This window comes from Ascaphus truei, chromosome 9 (assembly GCF_040206685.1).
Source record: "Ascaphus truei isolate aAscTru1 chromosome 9, aAscTru1.hap1, whole genome shotgun sequence".
Taxonomy (NCBI): Eukaryota; Metazoa; Chordata; class Amphibia; order Anura; family Ascaphidae; genus Ascaphus; species Ascaphus truei.
Genome location: NC_134491.1, coordinates 43452048 through 43475230, shown reverse-complemented (window position 1 = coordinate 43475230; position 23183 = coordinate 43452048). Strand labels below are relative to the sequence as shown.

General features: G+C 54.8%; 1 protein-coding gene across 5 annotated transcripts in view; it reads right to left on the bottom strand.

Moving 5' to 3' along the window:
• Positions 1-23183, bottom strand: part of TTC7B (tetratricopeptide repeat domain 7B) — a 132177-nt gene that overhangs the window by 88120 nt on the left and 20874 nt on the right. For 3 of the 5 annotated variants that reach the window (XM_075614550.1, XM_075614552.1, XM_075614554.1), the window contains exons 5-6: positions 17455-17576; positions 16781-16804 (exon numbers count right to left, since the gene is read on the bottom strand). In XM_075614550.1, the coding sequence (XP_075470665.1) occupies positions 16781-16804; positions 17455-17576 (146 nt within the window). The remainder of the gene's footprint in view (positions 1-16780; positions 16805-17454; positions 17577-23183) is intronic. The other 2 variants (XM_075614551.1, XM_075614555.1) reach the window with 1 other exon arrangement.

Here is a 23183-nt window from a genome sequence, read left to right as displayed (position 1 = left end):
GGTGTGTGGGTGACTGGGTGACAGTGCGTGGGTGGGAGACGGTGTGTGACTTACCTTGACCCCGTGGCATCTGGCTGGGGCAGGAGGTGAGTTCGGGAAGCTGGGGGGGGGTGGGGGCAAGAGTGGCAGGAGTCCCGCGCCGCGCTTCCCCTCTCCGGTAGCGGCGCACGTGATGGGGAGAGCAGGAGGCCCGGCCCGCGCTTCCCCTCTCCGGTAGCGGCGCACGTGATGGGGAGAGCAGGAGGCCCGGCCCGCGCTTCCCCTCTCCGGTAGCGGCGCACGTGATGGGGAGTCCCGCGCCGCGCTTCCCCTCTCCGGTAGCGTCACACGTGATGGGGAGAGCAGGAGGCCCGGCCCGCGCTTCCCCTCTCCGGTAGCGGCGCACGTGATGGGGAGTCCCGCGCCGCGCTTCCCCTCTCCGGTAGCGGCGCACGTGATGGGGAGTCCCGCACCGCGCTTCCTCTCTCCGGTAGCGGCGCACGTGATGGGGAGAGCAGGAGGCCCGGGCCGCGCCGCGAGGGGGAAGGAGCCTGGAGTTTGCTGCTGAGCAGCAGGGCCGCGCTTCCTCCGCGGCGCACGGTGAGGGTGATGGTGCGGCTGGGGATGTTGCGGAGCGTGGGGATTTGGGTGAGGTGGGGAGGGGGGAGAGAGTGAGGGGCACCGGGAGAGGAGGGGCACCGGGAGAGGAGGGGCACCGGGAGAGATGGGGGGGGGGGGTGTGTGGAAGGTGAGCTGCGGTCCAACTGACGGGGGAGAGTGTGTGTCCCTGTGTGTGTGTGTCCCTGTGTGTGTGTGTCCCTGTGTGTGTGTGTGTGTGTGTGTGTGTCCCTGTGTGTGTGTCCCTGTGTGTGTGTCCTTTGGCCGTCACTCCGCCTCAGGCCAATGAGAGGTGTGCGGGGGCGGCCCAAGGGACCAATGAGATTTCCCCTAGGGACACCGGACATCCAGGCAGGCATGCATGCATGCAGGCAGGCAAACATACAGTGCTTTCACTAATATAGTATAAGATTTAAAGGAAAACCTGAGTTAGCGTGGCGTAGGGGGTGTGTTGCTGTACACGTTTGGGGGGGGTGGGGGGTTGATGTCAAAGGGTGTTTGGTGGTCAGCCGTGTGAATTTAAATTTAATTGAGTGTAGTGTGTCTATGAGCAAGGTGAAGGGGAGGTGTGTTTCCAGTGTTTAGGGTGTTGTTGGGAGTTAGGGGATTGTTGAATAGTTGTTGTGTGTGGCGTATAAGCACAGGAGTGTTGTGTGTGGATGAGGTGGTGTTGTGTGGGTGTGTGTGACTGTTGTGTGTGTGAGGTGAGTTGGGGAGGTGAGGAGCATCCCGCGATGTGGGGGTGGGGGGGGGGGGGTTGATGTGTGCATGGGGGATGTTCGGTGGGAGGGTGGGCGTGGGGGATGTGGGGTGGGAGGGTGGGGGATGTGGGCGTGGGGGATGTGGGGTGGGAGGGTGGGGGATGTGGGGTGGGAGGGTGGGAGGGTGGGGGATGTGGGCGTGGGGGATGTGGGGTGGGAGGGTGGGGGATGTGGGCGTGGGGTGGGAGGGTGGGGGGGTGGGGGATGTGGGGTGGGAGGGGTGGGGGATGTGGGGTGGGGGGGGTGGGGGATGTGGGGTGGGAGGGTGGGGGGCGTGGGGGATGTGGGGTGGGAGGGTGGGCGTGGGGGATGTGGGGTGGGAGGGTGGGGGATGTGGGGTGGGAGGGTGGGGGATGTGGGGGATGTGGGCGTGGGGGAGGGGATGTGTGTGGGCGTGGGGGATGTGGGGTGGGGGATGTGTGTGGGCGTGGGGGATGTGGGGTGGGAGGGTGGGGGATGTGGGCGTGGGGGATGTGGGGTGGGAGGGTGGGGGATGTGGGGGATGTGGGGTGGGAGGGTGGGGGATGTGGGCGTGGGGGATGTGGTGTGGGAGGGTGGGGGATGTGGTGTGGGAGGGTGGGGGATGTGGGCGTGGGGGATGTGGGGTGGGAGGGTGGGGGATGTGGGGGATGTGGGGTGGGAGGGTGGGGGATGTGGGCGTGGGGGATGTGGGGTGGGAGGGTGGGGGTGGGGGATGTGGGGTGGGAGGGTGGGGGATGTGGGCGTGGGGGATGTGGGGTGGGAGGGTGGGGGATGTGGGCGTGGGGGATGTGGGGTGGGAGGGTGGGGGATGTGGGCGTGGGGGATGTGGGGTGGGAGGGTGGGGGATGTGGGCGTGGGGGATGTGGGGTGGGAGGGTGGGGGATGTGGGGTGGGGGATGTGGGGTGGGAGGGTGGGGGATGTGGGCGTGGGGGATGTGGGGTGGGAGGGTGGGGGATGTGGGCGTGGGGGATGTGGGGTGGGAGGGTGGGGGATGTAGGCGTGGGGGATGTGGGGTGGGAGGGTGGGGGATGTGGGCGTGGGGGATGTGGGGTGGGAGGGTGGGGGATGTGGGGTGGGGGATGTGGGGTGGGAGGGTGGGGGATGTGGGATGTGGGGTGGGTGATGTGGGGTGGGAGGGTGGGGGATGGGAGGATGGGAGGGTGGGGGATGGGGGATGTGGGGTGGGAGGGTGGGGGATGGGGGATGTGGGGTGGGAGGGTGGGGGATGGGGGATGTGGGGTGGGAGGGTGGGGGATGGGGGATGTGGGGTGGGAGGGTGGGGGATGTGGGGTGGGAGGGTGGGGGATGTGGGGTGGGGGATGTGGGCATGGGGGATGTGGGCGTGGGAGGGTGGGGGATGTGGCCGTGGGGGATGTGGGGTGGGAGGGTGGGGGTGATGTGGGGGGGTGATGTGTGCTGGGGGGGGGGGGTGGATGTGGTTGTGGGTGATGTGTGGTGGGGGGGTGGGATGATGTGGGCTGGGGGGGGGTGATGTTGTGGGGGGGGTGTGAGGGGGTGGATGGGATGAGGGGGGGGGAGTGGATGAGGAGGGAGGGGGGGAGTGGATGAGGAGGGGGGAGGGGATGAGGATGGAGGGGGGGGAGGGGATGAGGAGGGGGGGAGTGGATGAGGAGGGGGGGAGGGGATGAGGAGGGGGGTAGTGGATGAGGAGTGGGGGGTTAGTGTATGAGGAGGGGGGGGAGTGTATGAGGAGGGGGGAGGGGATGATGAGGGGGGGAGTGGATGAGGAGGGGATGAGGAGGGGGGGTGAGTGGATGAGGAGGGGGGGAAGAGGGGATGAGATGGGGGGAAGAGGGGATGAGATGGGGGGAAGAGGGGATGAGATGGGGGGGGGAGGGGATGAGATGGGGGGAAGAGGGGATGAGATGGGGGGGGAGGGGATGAGATGGGGGGGGAGGGGATGAGGAGGGGGCTGAGTGGATGAGGAGGGGGGTTGAGTGGATGAGGAGGGGGGGAAGAGGGGATGAGATGGGGGGAAGAGGGGATGAGATGGGGGGAAGAGGGGATGAGATGGGGGGGGAGGGGATGAGATGGGGGGAAGAGGGGATGAGATGGGGGGGGAGGGGATGAGATGGGGGGGGAGGGGATGAGGAGGGGGCTGAGTGGATGAGGAGGGGGGTTGAGTGGATGAGGAGGGGGGGAGAGGGGATGAGATGGGGGGTGAGTGGATGAGGAGGGGATGGAGTGGATGAGGAGGGGGGGTGAGTGGTTGAGGGGGGGGGAGGGGATGAGGAGGGGGGGTAGGGGATGAGGAGGGGGGGTGAGTGGATGATGAGGGGGGGGTGAGTGGAGGAGGGGGGGGGTTGAGTGGAGGAGGGGGGGGGGGTGAGTGGAGGAGGGGGGGGTGAGTGGAGGAGGGGGGGGTGAGTGGATGAGGGGGGGGGGTGAGTGGATGAGGGGGGTGGGTGAGTGGATGAGGGGGGTGGGTGAGTGGATGAGTATGGCCCCGGATGAGCACCATGCGGTGGAGGAGAGGAGCGGTGGAGCGGGTGGTGGTAATGTTTTTTTTTCTCCGGATGAGCACCATGCGGTGGAGGAGGGGGGCGGGTGGTGGTAATGGGGTATTTTTTGATCCATGCGGTGGAGGTGAGGAGCGGGGGGGGGGGTGTTAATGGGTTTTTTTTTGATCCGGATGAGCACCATGCGGTGGAGGAGAGGAGCGGGGGGTGTTGTTAATGGCGTGTTTTTTACTCCGGATGAGCAGGATGCGGTGGAGGTGAGGAGCGGGGGTGGTTAATGGCGTCTTTGTGGCTCCGGATGAGCACCATGCGGTGGAGGAGAGGAGGGGGGGGTGTTGTTAATGGCGTGTTTTTTACTCCGGATGAGCAGGATGCGGTGGAGGTGAGGAGCGGGGGGGGGGGGGGGGTTAATGGCGTCTTTGTGGCTCCGGATGAGCACCATGCGGTGGAGGAGAGGAGCGGGGGGTGTTGTTAATGGCGTGTATTTTACTCCGGATGAGCAGGATGCGGTGGAGGTGAGGAGCGGGGGGGGGGGGGGGGGGTTAATGGCGTCTTTCATGCTCCGGATGAGGACCATGCGCTGGGGGGGGTTAATGGTGTCCGTAGTGGAGGTGAGGAGCGGGGGGGGGGGGGTTAATAATGGTGTCCGTGGTGGAGGTGAGGGGGGGGGGGGGGGGTGTTAATGGCAAGTCAGTATGCCTCCGGATGAGCACCATGCGGTGGAGGTGATGAGCGGGGGGGGGGGGGTGGGAGGGGTGTTTAATGGTGGTTAATGCTGAGTCGGTAGCCCTGGAGCAGAGTGTGGGGTGGGGGTGTGCGAGGGTGGTGTTTTGAAGAGGCGGTGTGTGGATGTGGGTGTATTTATAGAGAGAAGAGTATTTATAGAGAGAAGACTCTGTACCTGATTGTTAGAAGGTGGTGAGGTAGCAGGTGGTCAGGGTTGTCCCAAAAAAGTTTCAAATCTGTCAGTTGTGCAAATGTCTCAGAGCAGTTAGGGTTAGGTGCAGCGATTCCCAAAGCTCAGTGAGGGGTGGTAGAGTGTGTCAGTGGTGTAGCTCAGTGAGGGGTGTGACAGTGTGTCAGTGTTGTTGGCCTTAGACCAATGAGAGCTGTGCGGGGGCGGGCATGGTGCGGGGTGCTGGCCGCAGACCAATGACAGGTGTGCGGGGGCGGGCATGGTGCGGGGGGGCGGGCATGGCCGACCAATGACAGGTGTGCGGGGGCGGGCATGGTGCGGGGGCGGGCATGGCCTGAGGCGGAGTGACAGGCCAAAGGTGCAATGGCATTGTCCCTAGGGACACCGGACATCCAGCAGGCAGGCAGGCATGCATGCAGGCAGGCAGGCAAACATACAGTGCTTTCACTAATATAGTATAAGATTAGTACCCGAAGCATTTCACAGCTCGCCCCCTGCTGGAATCTCCAGTGCTACAAACGGTGTTGAAGCTGCAGTCTCTTAGGCCTCGGGCATGATAAGCGCTGATCTGTGCTGAGGCGCGCTGCTGCTCGGCACTGAGCCCCTGCAGCCGCAATGAGAGCGGCTTTAGCAGGGGCTCACGCACGCGTCCGCACGCTTGGGGAAGCGTGTGTCTCACCGACTCTTCAGATTTTCCTGCATGCCGGAGCGCAGGGCCAGTCAGGTGAGCGGTTCGCCCAATGAGGGCGAACCAGCTCCGTGACGTCAATGGCCCGCCCCCAGACCCTCCCCCGACACGCCCACGGACAGCGCGCTGTGTAAGGCCAGGGAAAGCATGCTTTCCCTGAGCCTCAGCGCGCCTCCGCACTCGGCAACCCACTATGTCCCAGGCCTTAGGCCTCGTTCAGGGTGCCTGCTTCGCGACATGCGTGCGCACGTTCTAAACAAAGTATTTAAACTCAATAGCAGTTGTCAGGGTAGCAGCTGCCCTGTCGCCGAAGTACGGAGTTGACGCTTGCTACAGTTTGCATAAACAACCCGTTGTTTTTTGAAGCTGCAGCAGCGTCACTGGGACCTCGGCAGCCAATGAAATCATTCTTGAAAATGATTTCAACACAGCAACACCCATCCCTAAGCTGCTGTCTGTCGCCCCGCCCCCTGAAAGCTTGAAACGGTCTGCTGGGGAGGATGTACACACATCGCCCAGCAGACTGACACGTGCACACGCGGACGCACGCCCTCCACCTCCTGTCTCTGGCACCCTGAACGAGGCCTTATTGGATGTGTTTATGCAATTATAGTGGTGACAATTCATTAATGGAGGGGGGGGGGACACACATCTGAGCCTGTGTGTAAATATATATTCTTTTAGGATGTTATCACAATGTATACATGTAGTACGCTGGTAGCCACCAGCAGCGCTATGCGAAGGCATCCCTTCGGTACTGAAAGGGTTAGCCGCGCATGTACTGGGTGTATAATCTCTTCTCAGAATAGTTTTTAAGGCAAATACTCAGAAGGGAAAATATTGTGTATAACTGAACTATTTTCCATGCATGTCAGCTGCAGGCAGTTTCATTTCCTATGTTCTTATGGAGTTTTGGCTCATTTACAAAAAAGTATGCTCAGCCAAGGACACTTCCCATGCCTTCCTGCTCAGCCTAGGACACTTCCCATGCCTTCCTGCTCAGCCTAAGACACTTCCCATGCCTTCCTGCTCAGCCAAGGACACTTCCCATGCCTTCCTGCTCAGCCAAGGACACTTCCCATGCCTTCATGCTCAGCCAAGGACACTTCCCATGCCTTCCTGCTCAGCCAAGGACACTTCCCATGCCTTCCTGCTCAGCCTAGGACACTTCCCATGCCTTCCTGCTCAGCCAAGGACACTTCCCATGCCTTCCTGCTCAGCCAAGGACACTTCCCATGCCTTCCTGCTCAGCCTAGGACACTTCCCATGCCTTAGTGCTCAGCCTAGGACACTTCCCATGCCTTCCTGCTCAGCCTAGGACACTTCCCATGCCTTCCTGCTCAGCCTAGGACACTTCCCATGCCTTCCTGCTCAGCCTAGGACACTTCCCATGCCTTCCTGCTCAGCCAAGGACACTTCCCATGCCTTCCTGCTCAGCCAAGGACACTTCCCATGCCTTCCTGCTCAGCCAAGGACACTTCCCATGCTTTCCTGCTCAGCCAAGGACACTTCCCATGCCTTCCTGCTCAGCCTAGGACACTTCCCATGCCTTCCTGCTCAGCCTTGGACACTTCCCATGCCTTCCTGCTCAGCCTAGGACACTTCCCATGCCTTCCTGCTCAGCCTAGGACACTTCCCATGCCTTCCTGCTCAGCCTAGGACACTTCCCATTCCTTCCTGCTCAGCCTAGGACATTTCCCATGCCTTCCTGCTCAGCCTTGGACACTTCCCATGCCTTCCTGCTCAGCCTAGGACACTTCCCATGCCTTCCTGCTCAGCCTAGGACACTTCCCATGCCTTCCTGCTCAGCCTTGGACACTTCCCATGCCTTCCTGCTCAGCCTAGGACACTTCCCATGCCTTCCTGCTCAGCCTAGGACACTTCCCATGCCTTCCTGCTCAGCCTAGGACACTTCCCATTCCTTCCTGCTCAGCCAAGGACACTTCCCATGCCTTCCTGCTCAGCCTAGGACACTTCCCATGCCTTCCTGCTCAGCCAAGGACACTTCCCATGCCTTCCTGCTCAGCCAAGGACACTTCCCATGCCTTCATGCTCAGCCAAGGACACTTCCCATGCCTTCCTGCTCAGCCAAGGACACTTCCCATGCCTTCCTGCTCAGCCTAGGACACTTCCCATGCCTTCCTGCTCAGCCAAGGACACTTCCCATGCCTTCCTGCTCAGCCAAGGACACTTCCCATGCCTTCCTGCTCAGCCTAGGACACTTCCCATGCCTTAGTGCTCAGCCTAGGACACTTCCCATGCCTTCCTGCTCAGCCTAGGACACTTCCCATGCCTTCCTGCTCAGCCTAGGACACTTCCCATGCCTTCCTGCTCAGCCTAGGACACTTCCCATGCCTTCCTGCTCAGCCAAGGACACTTCCCATGCCTTCCTGCTCAGCCAAGGACACTTCCCATGCCTTCCTGCTCAGCCAAGGACACTTCCCATGCTTTCCTGCTCAGCCAAGGACACTTCCCATGCCTTCCTGCTCAGCCTAGGACACTTCCCATGCCTTCCTGCTCAGCCTTGGACACTTCCCATGCCTTCCTGCTCAGCCTAGGACACTTCCCATGCCTTCCTGCTCAGCCTAGGACACTTCCCATGCCTTCCTGCTCAGCCTAGGACACTTCCCATTCCTTCCTGCTCAGCCTAGGACATTTCCCATGCCTTCCTGCTCAGCCTAGGGCACTTCCCATGCCTTCCTGCTCAGCCTAGGACACTTCCCATGCCTTCCTGCTCAACCTAGGACACTTCCCATGCCTTCCTGCTCAGCCTAGGACACTTCCCATGCCTCCCTGCTCAGCCTTGGACACTTTCCATGCCTTCCTGCTCAGCCTAGGACACTTCCCATGCCTTCCTGCTCAGCCTAGGACACTTCCCATGCCTTCCTGCTCAGCCTAGGACACTTCCAATGCCTTCCTGCTCAGCCTAGGACACTTCCCATGACTTCCTGCTCAGCCTAGGACACTTCCCATTCCTTCCTGCTCAGCCTAGGACACTTCCCATGCCTTCCTGCTCAGCCTAAGACACTTCCCATTCCTTCCTGCTCAGCCTAGGACACTTCCCATGCCTTCCTGCTCAGCCTAGGACACTTCCCATGCCTTCCTGCTCAGCCTAGGACACTTCCCATTCCTTCCTGCTCAGCCTTGGACACTTCCCATGCCTTCCTGCTCAGCCTAGAACACTTCCCATGCCTTCCTGCTCAGCCTAGGACACTTCCCATGACTTCCTGCTCAGCCTAGGGCACTTCCCATGCCTTCCTGCTCAGTCTAGGACACTTCCCATGCCTTCCTGCTCAGCCTAAGACACTTCCCATGCCTTCCACTTTTGGGACAGGACATGGAAGTGAAAGAAGTCCTTATTCTCCAAGGTCATCGTTCCATTGATCTGGCGAGATGATGCAGTGCAGCTTTTAAAGTTGATCAAAAAAAACTATATTTTATAAAGAATTTAACAATATACAATTGGCTTCACTAAACAAATCAAATCCTGATAAAAGCTGTGGCTTGTTTTGTGTCATTAGAAATTGATTACCTATTGCCTTTTTTAGGGGCCGCTAAATGGGGCTCTGTCCTTATCAGAGAGCCAATAAAGGTAGGGGGATCTGCCTCTGCAAAGTCTTGGTGAAGACACAGAGACATCAGATAACAGGCAGTAGCTGAGGCAATTAAATCCCTCCCAAGTCTCAGCTCACCAGCTTTACAAACTTTAACTTAATATTTAAACATATTTATTGATGTTGGATTTTGGTTAAGAAAAATAAATTTTAAAAAAAATCGCCCATATTAAACAGGTCACTGCCATTAGTACACTTTACTCATAGAAGGGACAGACCCCGTAACCCTGTCAATGCAATTAGTACACATTTGATACTAGGAACATGTCACTGACAGGATAGCATTAACTATTGAGCTTCTTGATACAAGCAGATTTTGACGTATGGTTGGTGATGGGTGAATCAGGATGAGTTGATTATCGGAAGAGATGTTTAGCAAACTTTTCTATTACCTTCACTTATGCAGAATACATCTGAACCAGAGCCACAGCTAATACTCACCACATCTATGGGCAATGCTGGTGTTGGTCTATTTCAAAGTGCTACAACTAGCAATGAACCGTCACTTCTCCATAACCAAGACAGCTACAAAAAAAGGAACGGGTGTGTCAGGTTCTAATTAGGAAAAATGGGATCCAACGCTCTACGGATTTTATATTTAAAGCTAATTTATTTGTGCCACACAACATTTCTACCTAGATAGGTCTTTCTCAAGTGACTAGTCACTAGTCACTTGAGAAAGACCTATCTAGGTAGAAATGTTGTGTGGCACAAATAAATTAGCTTTAAATATAAAATCCGTAGAGCGTTGGATCCCTTTTTTTCCTGAGTATTGCCTTGGAATAACTCTGACACGTATTCCAGGAACCAGCAGCACCGGGGGACTGTATGTATTGATTTTCCTTTGGCGGTGTGCAGCATATTCTATTGTCTCACGTTCTAAAGCAGGGGTTTTCAACCTTTTTTTTTGGTAAAGGAGCCCGAAAATTAGAGTGTGAAATTCTGGGGAACCCCAACCCCTTCCCCCATCTCACACTCCCCTTTATGCTCCCTGTCCCCGTCTCTCTTCTACACACGCGACTTCCGGTACCGAGAGGAACAGAAAGAGGAAGGATCGCAGTGACCGGGCCTCTGCTCAGCTGGAGAGCCAGGTCACAGCTATGTGGGGCCCCGCTGGGCCTGGGACTGCTACGAGTTGTCCCAGATCTCCCCCCGTGGGTTACGCGGAAGGTTGAAAGTCACTGATCTAAAGGTATACTGACCAGGGCAGAGTATTAAAGCATCTCCCAAAAAGTATAACGACATACTGTACAGAGCACATTGCTAACATGGTAACAGAGGTGCAAAGAAAACATCGGCTGCAGCTAACACCGGCCTCATAGTGACCTTTCTTAATCGGAGGCACAACTCATTAATCGAAATAAAAGATGTTTATTGCCTATCTATCCCCACCTGTAGAGTTGTAAAGTCCACAACAAAGCCCGCCGTCCCCAGGAGCACGGCGCACAGTAACGGCGCACAGTTACAGCGCACTGTTTAGCAGCCCTAAGAGCAGCAGTGGTTTTTTCCCTCTATACAACAGTAGTTATTAGTAACCGCAGGTAATTAATTATACATCCGCGTAGCTGAGTGGTAACCATGGCGATTGATCATAGCGAATTTTCTCCACACCGGCTGCCCAGACGTTCTGACCAAAGCCATTTTCTTGCGCAGAGACAGGACAAGGTTTGGCTTACTGAACTTCCTAATGTAATTACTTGGGAATCAATGTCCGCGGCAGAGGAAAGTATTCTTATGTTATTCTGCAAAGTGACAGTCTCACCAGCGCCCTCAAACTAACAACATCTTATATGGAAAGTGTAGGATAGAGACATTTCTTGTTTGGGACCACACCAAAAATGAGCTACCCCTCCTAATTCTACCTACCGCTGCGGAGCAGCTAGCACTTTAACCCTCTAATACAGGGGTGGGCAACTCCAGTCCTCATGGGCCACCAACAGGACAGGGTTTCAGGATATCCCTGCTTCAGCACAGGTGGCTCAATCGACTGAGCCACTGATTGAGCCACCTCTGCTGAAGCAGGGATATCCTGAAACCATGATCTGTTGGTGGCCCATGAGGACTGGAGTTGCACACCTCTGATCCTATGTGTAATATTTTTTATTTAATGTTATATACACGTATCATTAAAATTCTGTGGCTACATTTTAAAGACGGAAAGCACATTTATAACACTGGCTTTTAACGGCAAACAGGTGTCCCTATATAACACCAACGCATTAAGTCAATGTATATATTTAATCCTACTTATTGCTTTATATATATAACACATGGACCAAGTTTAAACATAAATGGTGACACATTTAAAATAGATTTCTCCGATGTCAGCCGAGCTTCCCAGCACATCAAAAGTTAAAATGCTCCTGAGCAGGCTCTGTAATACCTTCCCTGGAGATTAAGAGGAAATTCACACCAATCTGACAAAACAAATAACTTACAATATGTAATGTACTGTCTTAAAGAGGCAATCCAAGCAGTTTTTTCATACAGAATTTGCGCAGGGGTGTGGCGACCTGACGTCCCGCTGTAGCCGGGATACTCCCTTTTTTGGAACTGGTACCGATATTTTTTATTATAAGTCCCGTTTTCTTTGGCTCTTGCCGGTCGCTAGTGTTATCCAAATGCAACAAGTAGAATCCGAAGTACTGCGATGTGTTGTGATTTTGTATTTTGTGCTTTGTGCTTTCATTAGATGAAGGTGATCATCACACACCTAAAATGATGAAGCTTTTTAACTTTTAGACGCCTGAAAGCTGTAAGTGCTCATTTATAGAATTTACAGAATAGCAATTACCTCCAACTAATAGAGCCATACCCCATTACTGAGATTAAAGGTGCTTCATCTCCATTAAACTACGAGAAACTGCATCTGCCGTTCCCCTCCCAGAGTACAGTACAAGTAAAAGGGCAGGTTGGCTGGCTACATGCAAACAAACAGAAGAAAAGAAAAGAGTAGCCTTTTGGTGAAATCACTAGCGACGGTGTTACTTTGTTTTTTTAACAGTTCTGTGCATCGTATGATTCAAAACCTAAATGGTAAAACAATGTCATTAATGCTGGAGATGCCTCTGTTAGGGTCTCAGGGCAGTTTGGTAAAACACTAAGTAGACACACACAACACACACAAAAAGGCAACACAAAGAAGATGACGTGGTTATAGGATGGGAACCCCTTCATAACATAGGAATGATCTTCATTTTGTATGTGGCTGGCACATAATCCTAAGGAGGTTGGACTAGTTTCCCTGATCAGCTCACAGACACCAGTCACGCCTCAGACACGCCTCAGACACGCCTCAGAACTTTACAGCAGCAATCCCAAGAAATACAAATATCAATAAAAACATTGCTTAGTGTGGCAGTGTATGCTGCGCTGTACATAAAATATTGGTGTAGCACTGGCAGTGTATGCAGCGCTGTGCATAAAATATTGGTGTAGCACTGGCAGTGTATGCAGCGCTGTACATAAAATATTGGTGTAGCCCTGGCAGTGTATGCAGCGCTGTGCATAAAATATTGGTGTAGCACTGGCAGTGTATGCAGCGCTGTGCATAAAATATTGGTGTAGCACTGGCAGTGTATGCAGCGCTGTGCATAAAATATTGCAGGCACAAGGGGTCCCTGCCCCGCAGAGCGTACCAGTTGGGATACATCCAAGGATATTAAAATAGCTTAGGGGTGGGGCTGGTAACCCCATTAACAGAACTGTTTATCCTGCCACTATTAACAGGTGTAAATCAAGATGAGTGGAGAAGAGCAAGCACAGCCTCACTTCATACAAGTGAAAGTAGGGAAGAGGCAGGTAACTACCGGCCAGTGAGTCTGCCATCAAATCCAGCAACTTGCAAGATCCCAGGCAGCATGGATTTACTGGGGGGAGATCACGTCAAACAAACCTAGTTGATTGTTTTTTACTGAGTCCCTAAAGTAATAGAGGAGGGTGGATCAGTAGATGTAGCTTAGGATTTGGGGCTTCACAAAGCCGCTGTCAGACAGTATTAGTCTACAAATGGAGAAAGTTCAAGACCACAGTCACTCTATCCAGGAGCGGTCGTCCTACCAAAATCTCTTGAAGAACAAACCAACAAATCAACCGGGAAGTCACAAAGAACCCCAGAGTAACACCCAAGGATCTGCAGGCCACTCTCGCCTTGGCTAATGTGAGTGTTCATGTTTCAACTATCAGATAAACACAGAACAAGAATGGTGTACATGGAAGGATAGCCAGGAGGAAACCACTGCTCTCTAAAAAGAACATTGCTGCCCGTCTGAAGTTCGCCAAAGAGCACATAGATGATCCACAAGACTTCTGGAACAATGTTCCCCTGGACTGACGAGTCAAACGTAGAACTTTTTGGCCTCAATGAGAAATGCTATGTTTGCCGAAAACCAAACACTGCGTTCGAACAGAAAAACCTCATCCCAACTGTCAAGCATGGTGGTGGGAGTGTGATGGTTTGGGGCTGCTTTGCAGCCTCCAATCCTGGACGGTTTGACACAACCATGAATTCTGCATTGTATCAGAGGATTCTAGAGGAAAATGTCAGGCCATCTGCCCGTGAGTTGAAGCGAAAGTGGGTCATGCAGCAAGACAATGATCCTAAACATACAAGCAGATCTACAGAAGAACGGCTGCAGAAGAATAAATTCCGCGTGTTAGAATGGCCAAGTCACAGTCCGAACCTAAACCCCAAGGAAATGTTGTGGCAGGACCTGAAGCGAGCGGTCCATGCAAGGAAGACCTCAAATGTCACTGAGTTGATGAAGTTCTTTGTGGAGGAATGGGCCAAAATTCCAGACCCAATGGGAGACACTGACCGGCAGTTACAGGAAACGCTTAGCTGAAGTCATTGCTGCTCAAGGGGGCGCCACCAGGTACTGAGTCTAAAGGGTCACACACTTTCTCACACCCGGATATTGAATGTTGAATCATTTGTGGATAAATAAATGTTGATAAAGTATCATGTTTTTATGTCATTTGTCTGATCAGGTTATCTTTATCTATTATTAGGACTTAGATTAAGATCTAATAACATTTTAGGTTTCAAATACGTGAAAATACTAAGGGGTTCATAAACGTTTTCTCGCCCCTGTAAATAACTTTAATGTTGGTGCGCTAAAAGCTGGATTATAAAGATAACGTGATCAAACAAATGACACAAAAACATGATACTTTTTCAACATGTATTTATCCACAAATGATTCAACATTCAATATCCATGTGTGAGAAAGTGTGCGACCCTGAGAAAGTGTGCGACCCCTTAGGCTGCGGCCATGGTGGAGCAAACCGCGAGCGCACGCTCATGCTCGGCGCGATCAGAGAGATAAGTCTGAATGCCCTCGTCCAGGGTGTGAGGGCGCGTGTACGTGCGCTTGTTGCTTGGCGAGGCAACTACATTTTATTTGGTTGCTCGCTGATGCGTCACGTGAGCGGTTCACCCAACGAGGGTGAACCAGTGCTGTGACATCATGGCCGCGCCCCCTGCGTGCGCAACTAGCTGCCCAGAAATAGCCCAGTCGAGCAGAGCGCATTACGTCACGGCGCACGAGCGCCAGCTCCCAGCCTGGCCGCAGCCCAAGATTCAATAGCTGGTGGCGCCCACTGAGCAGCAATGAATGACTTCAACTATAGATTTCCTGTAACTGCTGGTCAGTCTCTCACATCGGCTTTGAGTCAATTTGGCCTATTTCTCCTTACAGAACTACTTCAACTCATGACCCACTTTCGGTTCAGTTTCAGCTCACGGACGGGCGGTCTGACATTCTCCTCTAGAATCCTCTGATACAATGCAGAATTAATGGTTGTGTCAATGATAACAAGCCGTTCAGGGCCTGAGGCAGCAAAGCAGCCCCAAACCATCACACTCCCACCACCATGCTTGAAGGTTGGGATGAGGTTCTTCTGTTCGAACGCAGTGTTTGGTTTTCGCCAAACATAACGTTTCTCATTGAGACCAAAAAGTTCTATGTTTGACGCGTCTGTCCAGGGAACATTGTTCCGGAACTCTTGTGGATTATCTATGTGCTCTTTGGCAAACTTCAGACGGCAGCAATGTTCATTTTAGAGAGCAGTGGTTTCCTCCTGGCTATCCTTCCTTGAACACCATTCTTGTTCAGTGTTTTTCTGATAGTTGAGTCATGAACACTCAGATTAGCCAAGCTGATAGTGGCCTGCAGATCCTTGGGTGTTACTCTGGGGTTCTTTGGGACTTCCCGGATGATTTGCCGGTTTGTTCTTGGAGAGATTTTGGTAGGGGAAGAGTGCGGGGCCTGTGTAAGCGCCGCTCCCTCCCAAAAAAATCTCCACTGTTTGCGCACCCCTGCACTATACGATCTAAGAAGAACTCTCTTGTGCAATATTTTAAAGGTATGACAATGTAAACTTCTCCCGGACTAATATAATTACAAACATATAACAGGAATCTAGTTGGAAAACATTTTGCGGTTAGGAAACGTACGACACTGGTTTCGCACTTAATTTTTCTAGAGTTCAATATTTATATTGCAAATGAAAACAAACAGTAACCACTTTACTGCTGGACACACCTTTTAGTTAATGACTTGCAGGCATACCCCTCACTAAACATATTAAATGTGGTTATTGCAATATATTTCACACAGAGTTTCAGACAAGTCTTTGTGCTATAATACAGATCACTCAGCTCCGTGACCATGCATTTATTTATACACAACGTGCCAAGATCTATTCTACATTATCAACTCCAGTCCTCACTTGCCACCAGCAGGTCAGGGTTTCAGGATATCCCTGCGTCAGCACAGGTGGCTCAGTCGACTGAGCCACCTGTGCTGGAGCAGGGATATTCTAAAAACCTGACCTGTTGGTGGCAAGTGAGGACTAGAGTTTGACTCTCCTGATCTACAGATTGAACACAGAGGATATTTTCACTGGGACAATTTCAAAACTTGGAGCATGTTTCTGTTTAAGGAATTTGGTTGTAAGAAGCGAACATTCCTCAAAATAAAAGAGTCTACATATTTTAAGAAGTGTTCAGGTTTCAGATTTGTGCTACACCCCTTTCCAGCACCAAGGGGTGAAAGTGGGGGTCCTCCGTACTGTACCAAGTGCCAGCTCTTTGGGATGTTGGGTAAATCCCTTTTTCTCCTTACGCCTTGTGGATCAAAGTACAGATTTAGCAGAAGTTACTGCCCCCGTTACTGCGCACAATATCGCCCTTTACCAGTGTTTCCCATGGCGCACTGTTAAATAATGCGCCGGGGCTGAGCGAGCGGCAACATCTGCCACGTCTATACATAGATGTCAAGCGCTGTGTTTGGGCGATGTATAAAAATACTCTGCACAAAGCTGCCACTGTTATAATCTGAGTTATAAAATGATCAGTTGTGCTGTAAATTCTTCCAGCAATGAAGGCATTGGCCCACTCACATCGCTCTCTCACTGTCGCTCACGCGCGCTCTCGCCTCTCTCAACGCTCTCGCCTCTCTCATCATAATGTAAATGACAGCATGAGAACCCAAGATGCTACAAGGTTTGAAATTCACTAAAATGAATAAAGAATCCTCTTCCTCTATTCATTTCACTGCCTGGGAAGGATACAGAAGCAGGATTTGTTTTATTTAATGCTGGGGGTTGTGGGGTTGTTGTTTTTTTACACAGGGACAAACAGGTACAAATGGTTTAATGCACAAATCTAAGGTATAGCTACACGGTATACACACATTGTCTACACGGTATACACACATTGTCTACACGGTATACATACTGTTTATCTCCACGGAAATTTATCCTGCAGCAGAATGTTATAAATATACAAACGGATAAATAATAATAATAAAAACACACAGCCACTGAAGACATGTGAGAAATGAAAAACCATAGGAAGCCAAATAATAAACATTCAAAATAAGACAGTGAGTATGTACGTGGGTCACACTGCTCTATTCTGTACTGTGCCCCGTACAATAAAGAAGCAGATTATTTATCCTCTGTACTGAGGATATAGAGAAACATACGAGGGAGAAGTGGGGAGACATGTCCTGGTCTAGTGCAAGGTCCCTGTGACCAGTGCAAGTCAATGTACTTCCTGCAGACACCAAAATATTAGACTGCAAGCTCTATGGTGCAGACAATGTAAGGGTCACACCGCTAATAACAAAAGGATTTCTAAGTAACAGTTCATCTGTTTAACCCAATACCCCAAGCATATGTAAATAGATCCTCAGTGAATTAGGCAAAACAATACCTACATCAAAGTTTCAAATGGATAACTCTTAGCAGCCCCTAATCTGCAGGCATTCACTGTGTCTGTGCGCTCTGTATTACTGTGGGAATACTGCTTTCAGCGATCAGAATATTTGTACAGAGAGAAACCCATTGGACCCCTTCGGCCCGCACCGCTTCCCAGGTGTACACTACAGGTGGCCAGCACTAACTCACCCATTTTTGAAGTATATAACGTGTGCTCTCTGGAGTCCGGTCTCTAAGAAGAAGCCCAGCTCCTGGTCCTGAGCTGCGGGACCCGGCTTCGGACTCCTGTTCTGAACATTAGCGGCTTGTACCTGCACGTGACACACATAATAAGGGAAACCCCTGGAACACGCACTCAATCTATCACATGCTAAAACCGAACGGATATATATGCTAAAGGCCGATCTTCTCATTGAACACGTGCACTTATAGGAGGATGCATTGCACAGGCGCACTTATAGGAGGATGCATTGCACAGGCGCACTTATAGGAGGATGCATTGCACAGGCGCACTTATAGGAGGATGCATTGCACAGGCGCACTTATAGGAGGATGCATTGAACAGGCGCACTTATAGGAGGATGCATTGCACAGGCGCACTTATAGGAGGATGCATTGCACAGGCGCACTTATAGGAGGATGCATTGAACAGGCGCACTTATAGGAGGATGCATTGCACAGGCGCACTTATAGGAGGATGCATTGCACAGGCGCACTTATAGGAGGATGCCTTGAACAAGCGCACTTATAGGTGGATGCATTGCACAGGTGCACTTATAGGAGGATGCATTGCACAGGCGCACTTATAGGTGGATGCATTGCACAGGCGCACTTATAGGTGGATGCATTGCACAGGCGCACTTATAGGAGGATGCATTGCACAGGCGCACTTATAGGTGGATGCATTGCACAGGCGCACTTATAGGAGGATGCATTGCACAGGCGCACTTATAGGTGGATGCATTGCACAGGCGCACTTATAGGAGGATGCCTTGAACAGGCGCACTTATAGGAGGATGCATTGCACAGGCGCACTTATAGGGGGATGCATTGAACAGGCGCACTTATAGGAGGATGCCTTGAATAGATGCAGGGATCCTGCTTTGAGGAAAATGTGGCATTTTTTGCTGGTCAGACTTAAGATGGCTGCTTTCAGCATATTCCCATCTCGCGCTCATTGCCGAGTGTTTATGAAGCCAGAATTCGAGGAGCAGTATTGGTCCTGGTATCACATAAAGCAGGAACTTGTGGGGTTTTCCAAAGCTCTGTACACTACATACAGTCATCTGTGAAGAACTCCCACAGGCCTCACCGCATACAACACACCTGGGTGTTCATGTTATGCTAGAGAAGCAAACTAGAAAAGGTGATATTATAATAACCCCGTCAGCGAAGCAGTGCAGTGCTGGTCACATCGGCAGCGAAGCAGTGCCGTGCTGGTCACATCGCAGCGAAGCAGTGCAGTGCTGGTCACATGGGCAGCGAAGCAGTGCCGTGCTGGTCACATGGGCAGCGAAGCAGTGCCGTGCTGGTCACATCGGCAGCGAAGCAGTGCCGTGCTGGTCACATCGGCAGCGAAGCAGTGCCGTGCTGGTCACATCGGCAGCGAAGCAGTGCCGTGCTGGTCACATGGGCAGCGAAGCAGTGCCGTGCTGGTCACATGGGCAGCGAAGCAGTACCGTGCTGGTCACATCGGCAGCGGAGCAGTGCCGTGCTGGTCACATCGGCAGCGAAGCAGTGCCGTGCTGGTCTCATCGGCAGCGAAGCAGTGCCGTGCTGGTCACATCGGCAGCGAAGCAGTGCCGTGCTGGTCACATGGGCAGCGAAGCAGTGCCGTGCTGGCCACATCGGCAGCGAAGCAGTGCCGTGCTGGTCACATCGGCAGCGAAGCAGTGCCGTGCTGGTCACATCGGCAGCGAAGCAGTGCCGTGCTGGTCACATCGGCAGCGAAGCAGTGCCGTGCTGGTCACATCGGCAGCGAAGCAGTGCCGTGCTGGTCACATGGGCAGCGAAGCAGTGCCGTGCTGGTCACATGGGCAGCGAAGCAGTGCCGTGCTGGTCACATGGGCAGCGAAGCAGTGCCGTGCTGGTCACATGGGCAGCGAAGCAGTGCCGTGCTGGTCACATCGGCAGCGAAGCAGTGCCGTGCTGGTCACATCGGCAGCGAAGCAGTGCCGTGCTGGTCACATCGGCAGCGAAGCAGTGCCGTGCTGGTCACATGGGCAGCGAAGCAGTGCCGTGCTGGTCACATCGGCAGCGAAGCAGTGCCGTGCTGGTCACATCGGCAGCGAAGCAGTGCCGTGCTGGTCACATCGGCAGCGAAGCAGTGCAGTGCTGGTCACATGGGCAGCGAAGCAGTGCCGTGCTGGCCACATCGGCAGCGAAGCAGTGCCGTGCTGGTCACATGGGCAGCGAAGCAGTGCCGTGCTGGCCACATCGGCAGCGAAGCAGTGCCGTGCTGGTCACATGGGCAGCGAAGCAGTGCCGTGCTGGTCACATGGGCAGCGAAGCAGTGCCGTGCTGGCCACATCGGCAGCGAAGCAGTGCCGTGCTGGCCACATCGGCAGCGAAGCAGTGCCGTGCTGGTCACATGGGCAGCGAAGCAGTGCCGTGCTGGTCACATGGGCAGCGAAGCAGTGCCGTGCTGGTCACATCGGCAGCGAAGCAGTGCCGTGCTGGTCACATCGGCAGCGAAGCAGTGCCGTGCTGGTCACATGGGCAGCGAAGCAGTGCCGTGCTGGTCACATGGGCAGCGAAGCAGTGCCGTGCTGGTCACATGGGCAGCGAAGCAGTGCCGTGCTGGTCACATGGGCAGCGAAGCAGTGCCGTGCTGGTCACATCGGCAGCGAAGCAGTGCCGTGCTGGTCACATGGGCAGCGAAGCAGTGCCGTGCTGGCCACATCGGCAGCGAAGCAGTGCCGTGCTGGTCACATGGGCAGCGAAGCAGTGCCGTGCTGGCCACATCGGCAGCGAAGCAGTGCAGTGCTGGTCACATGGGCAGCGAAGCAGTGCCGTGCTGGCCACATCGGCAGCGAAGCAGTGCCGTGCTGGTCACATCGGCAGCGAAGCAGTGCCGTGCTGGTCACATCGGCAGCGAAGCAGTGCCGTGCTGGTCACATCGGCAGCGAAGCAGTGCCGTGCTGGTCACATCGGCAGCGAAGCAGTGCCGTGCTGGTCACATCGGCAGCGAAGCAGTGCCGTGCTGGTCACATCGGCAGCGAAGCAGTGCCGTGCTGGTCACATGGGCAGCGAAGCAGTGCCGTGCTGGTCACATCGGCAGCGAAGCAGTGCCGTGCTGGTCACATCGGCAGCGAAGCAGTGCCGTGCTGGTCACATCGGCAGCGAAGCAGTGCCGTGCTGGTCACATGGGCAGCGAAGCAGTGCCGTGCTGGTCACATGGGCAGCGAAGCAGTGCCGTGCTGGTCACATCGGCAGCGAAGCAGTGCCGTGCTGGTCACATGGGCAGCGAAGCAGTGCCGTGCTGGCCACATCGGCAGCGAAGCAGTGCCGTGCTGGTCACATGGGCAGCGAAGCAGTGCCGTGCTGGCCACATCGGCAGCGAAGCAGTGCAGTGCTGGTCACATGGGCAGCGAAGCAGTGCCGTGCTGGCCACATCGGCAGCGAAGCAGTGCCGTGCTGGTCACATCGGCAGCGAAGCAGTGCCGTGCTGGTCACATCGGCAGCGAAGCAGTGCCGTGCTGGTCACATCGGCAGCGAAGCAGTGCCGTGCTGGTCACATGGGCAGCGAAGCAGTGCCGTGCTGGTCACATCGGCAGCGAAGCAGTGCCGTGCTGGTCACACCGGCAGCGAAGCAGTGCCGTGCTGGTCACATCGGCAGCGAAGCAGTGCCGTGCTGGTCACATCGGCAGCGAAGCAGTGCCGTGCTGGCCACATCGGCAGCGAAGCAGTGCCGTGCTGGTCACATCGGCAGCGAAGCAGTGCCGTGCTGGTCACATCGGCAGCGAAGCAGTGCCGTGCTGGTCACATCGGCAGCGAAGCAGTGCCGTGCTGGTCACATGGGCAGCGAAGCAGTGCAGTGCTGGTCACATGGGCAGCGAAGCAGTGCAGTGCTGGTCACATGGGCAGCGAAGCAGTGCCGTGCTGGTCACATGGGCAGCGAAGCAGTGCCGTGCTGGCCACATCGGCAGCGAAGCAGTGCAGTGCTGGTCACATGGGCAGCGAAGCAGTGCAGTGCTGGTCACATGGGCAGCGAAGCAGTGCCGTGCTGGTCACATGGGCAGCGAAGCAGTGCAGTGCTGGTCACATGGGCAGCGAAGCAGTGCCGTGCTGGTCACATGGGCAGCGAAGCAGTGCCGTGCTGGCCACATCGGCAGCGAAGCAGTGCAGTGCTGGTCACATGGGCAGCGAAGCAGTGCCGTGCTGGTCACATGGGCAGCGAAGCAGTGCCGTGCTGGTCACATCGGCAGCGAAGCAGTGCCGTGCTGGTCACATCGGCAGCGAAGCAGTGCCGTGCTGGTCACATGGGCAGCGAAGCAGTGCCGTGCTGGTCACATGGGCAGCGAAGCAGTGCCGTGCTGGTCACATCGGCAGCGAAGCAGTGCCGTGCTGGTCACATCGGCAGCGAAGCAGTGCCGTGCTGGTCACATCGGCAGCGAAGCAGTGCCGTGCTGGTCACATCGGCAGCGAAGCAGTGCCGTGCTGGTCACATCGGCAGCGAAGCAGTGTCGTGCTGGTCACATGGGCAGCGAAGCAGTGCCGTGCTGGTCACATGGGCAGCGAAGCAGTGTCGTGCTGGTCACATGGGCAGCGAAGCAGTGTCGTGCTGGTCACATGGGCAGCGAAGCAGTGCAGTGCTGGTCACATGGGCAGCGAAGCAGTACCGTGCTGGCCACATCGGCAGCGAAGCAGTGCCGTGCTGGTCACACCGGCAGCGAAGCAGTGCCGTGCTGGTCACATGGGCAGCGAAGCAGTGCCGTGCTGGTCACACGGGTAGCGAAGCAGTGCCGTGCTGGTCACATGGGCAGCGAAGCAGTGCCGTGCTGGCCACATCGGCAGCGAAGCAGTGCCGTGCTGGTCACATCGGCAGCGAAGCAGTGCCGTGCTGGTCACATGGGCAGCGAAGCAGTGCCGTGCTGGTCACATGGGCAGCGAAGCAGTGCCGTGCTGGTCACATCGGCAGCGAAGCAGTGCCGTGCTGGTCACATCGGCAGCGAAGCAGTGCCGTGCTGGTCACATCGGCAGCGAAGCAGTGCCGTGCTGGCCACATCGGCAGCGAAGCAGTGTCGTGCTGGTCACATGGGCAGCGAAGCAGTGCCGTGCTGGTCACATGGGCAGCGAAGCAGTGCCGTGCTGGCCACATCGGCAGCTAAGCAGTGCCGTGCTGGTCACATGGGCAGCGAAGCAGTGCCGTGCTGGTCACATCGGCAGCGAAGCAGTGCCGTGCTGGCCACATCGGCAGCGAAGCATTGCCGTGCTGGTCACATGGGCAGCGAAGCAGTGCCGTGCTGGCCACATCGGCAGCGAAGCAGTGCCGTGCTGGCCACATGGGCAGCGAAGCAGTGCCGTGCTGGTCACATCGGCAGCGAAGCAGTGCCGTGCTGGTCACATCGGCAGCGAAGCAGTGCCGTGCTGGTCACATCGCAGCGAAGCAGTGCCGTGCTGGCCACATCGGCAGCGAAGCAGTGCCGTGCTGGTCACATGGGCAGCGAAGCAGTGCCGTGCTGGTCACATCGGCAGCGAAGCAGTGCCGTGCTGGTCACATGGGCAGCGAAGCAGTGCCGTGCTGGTCACATGGGCAGCGAAGCAGTGCCGTGCTGGTCACATCGGCCGTATACTAGTGACTTATACAAGCAATCATGTATCCATTCAATAATGTTTAGGGGAACACAAGTAGGACTTCCAGTGCCTCTCGGCTTCGGCGGGGCCACCATGCCTGGACTTACTGGGGTTGTGAGTGA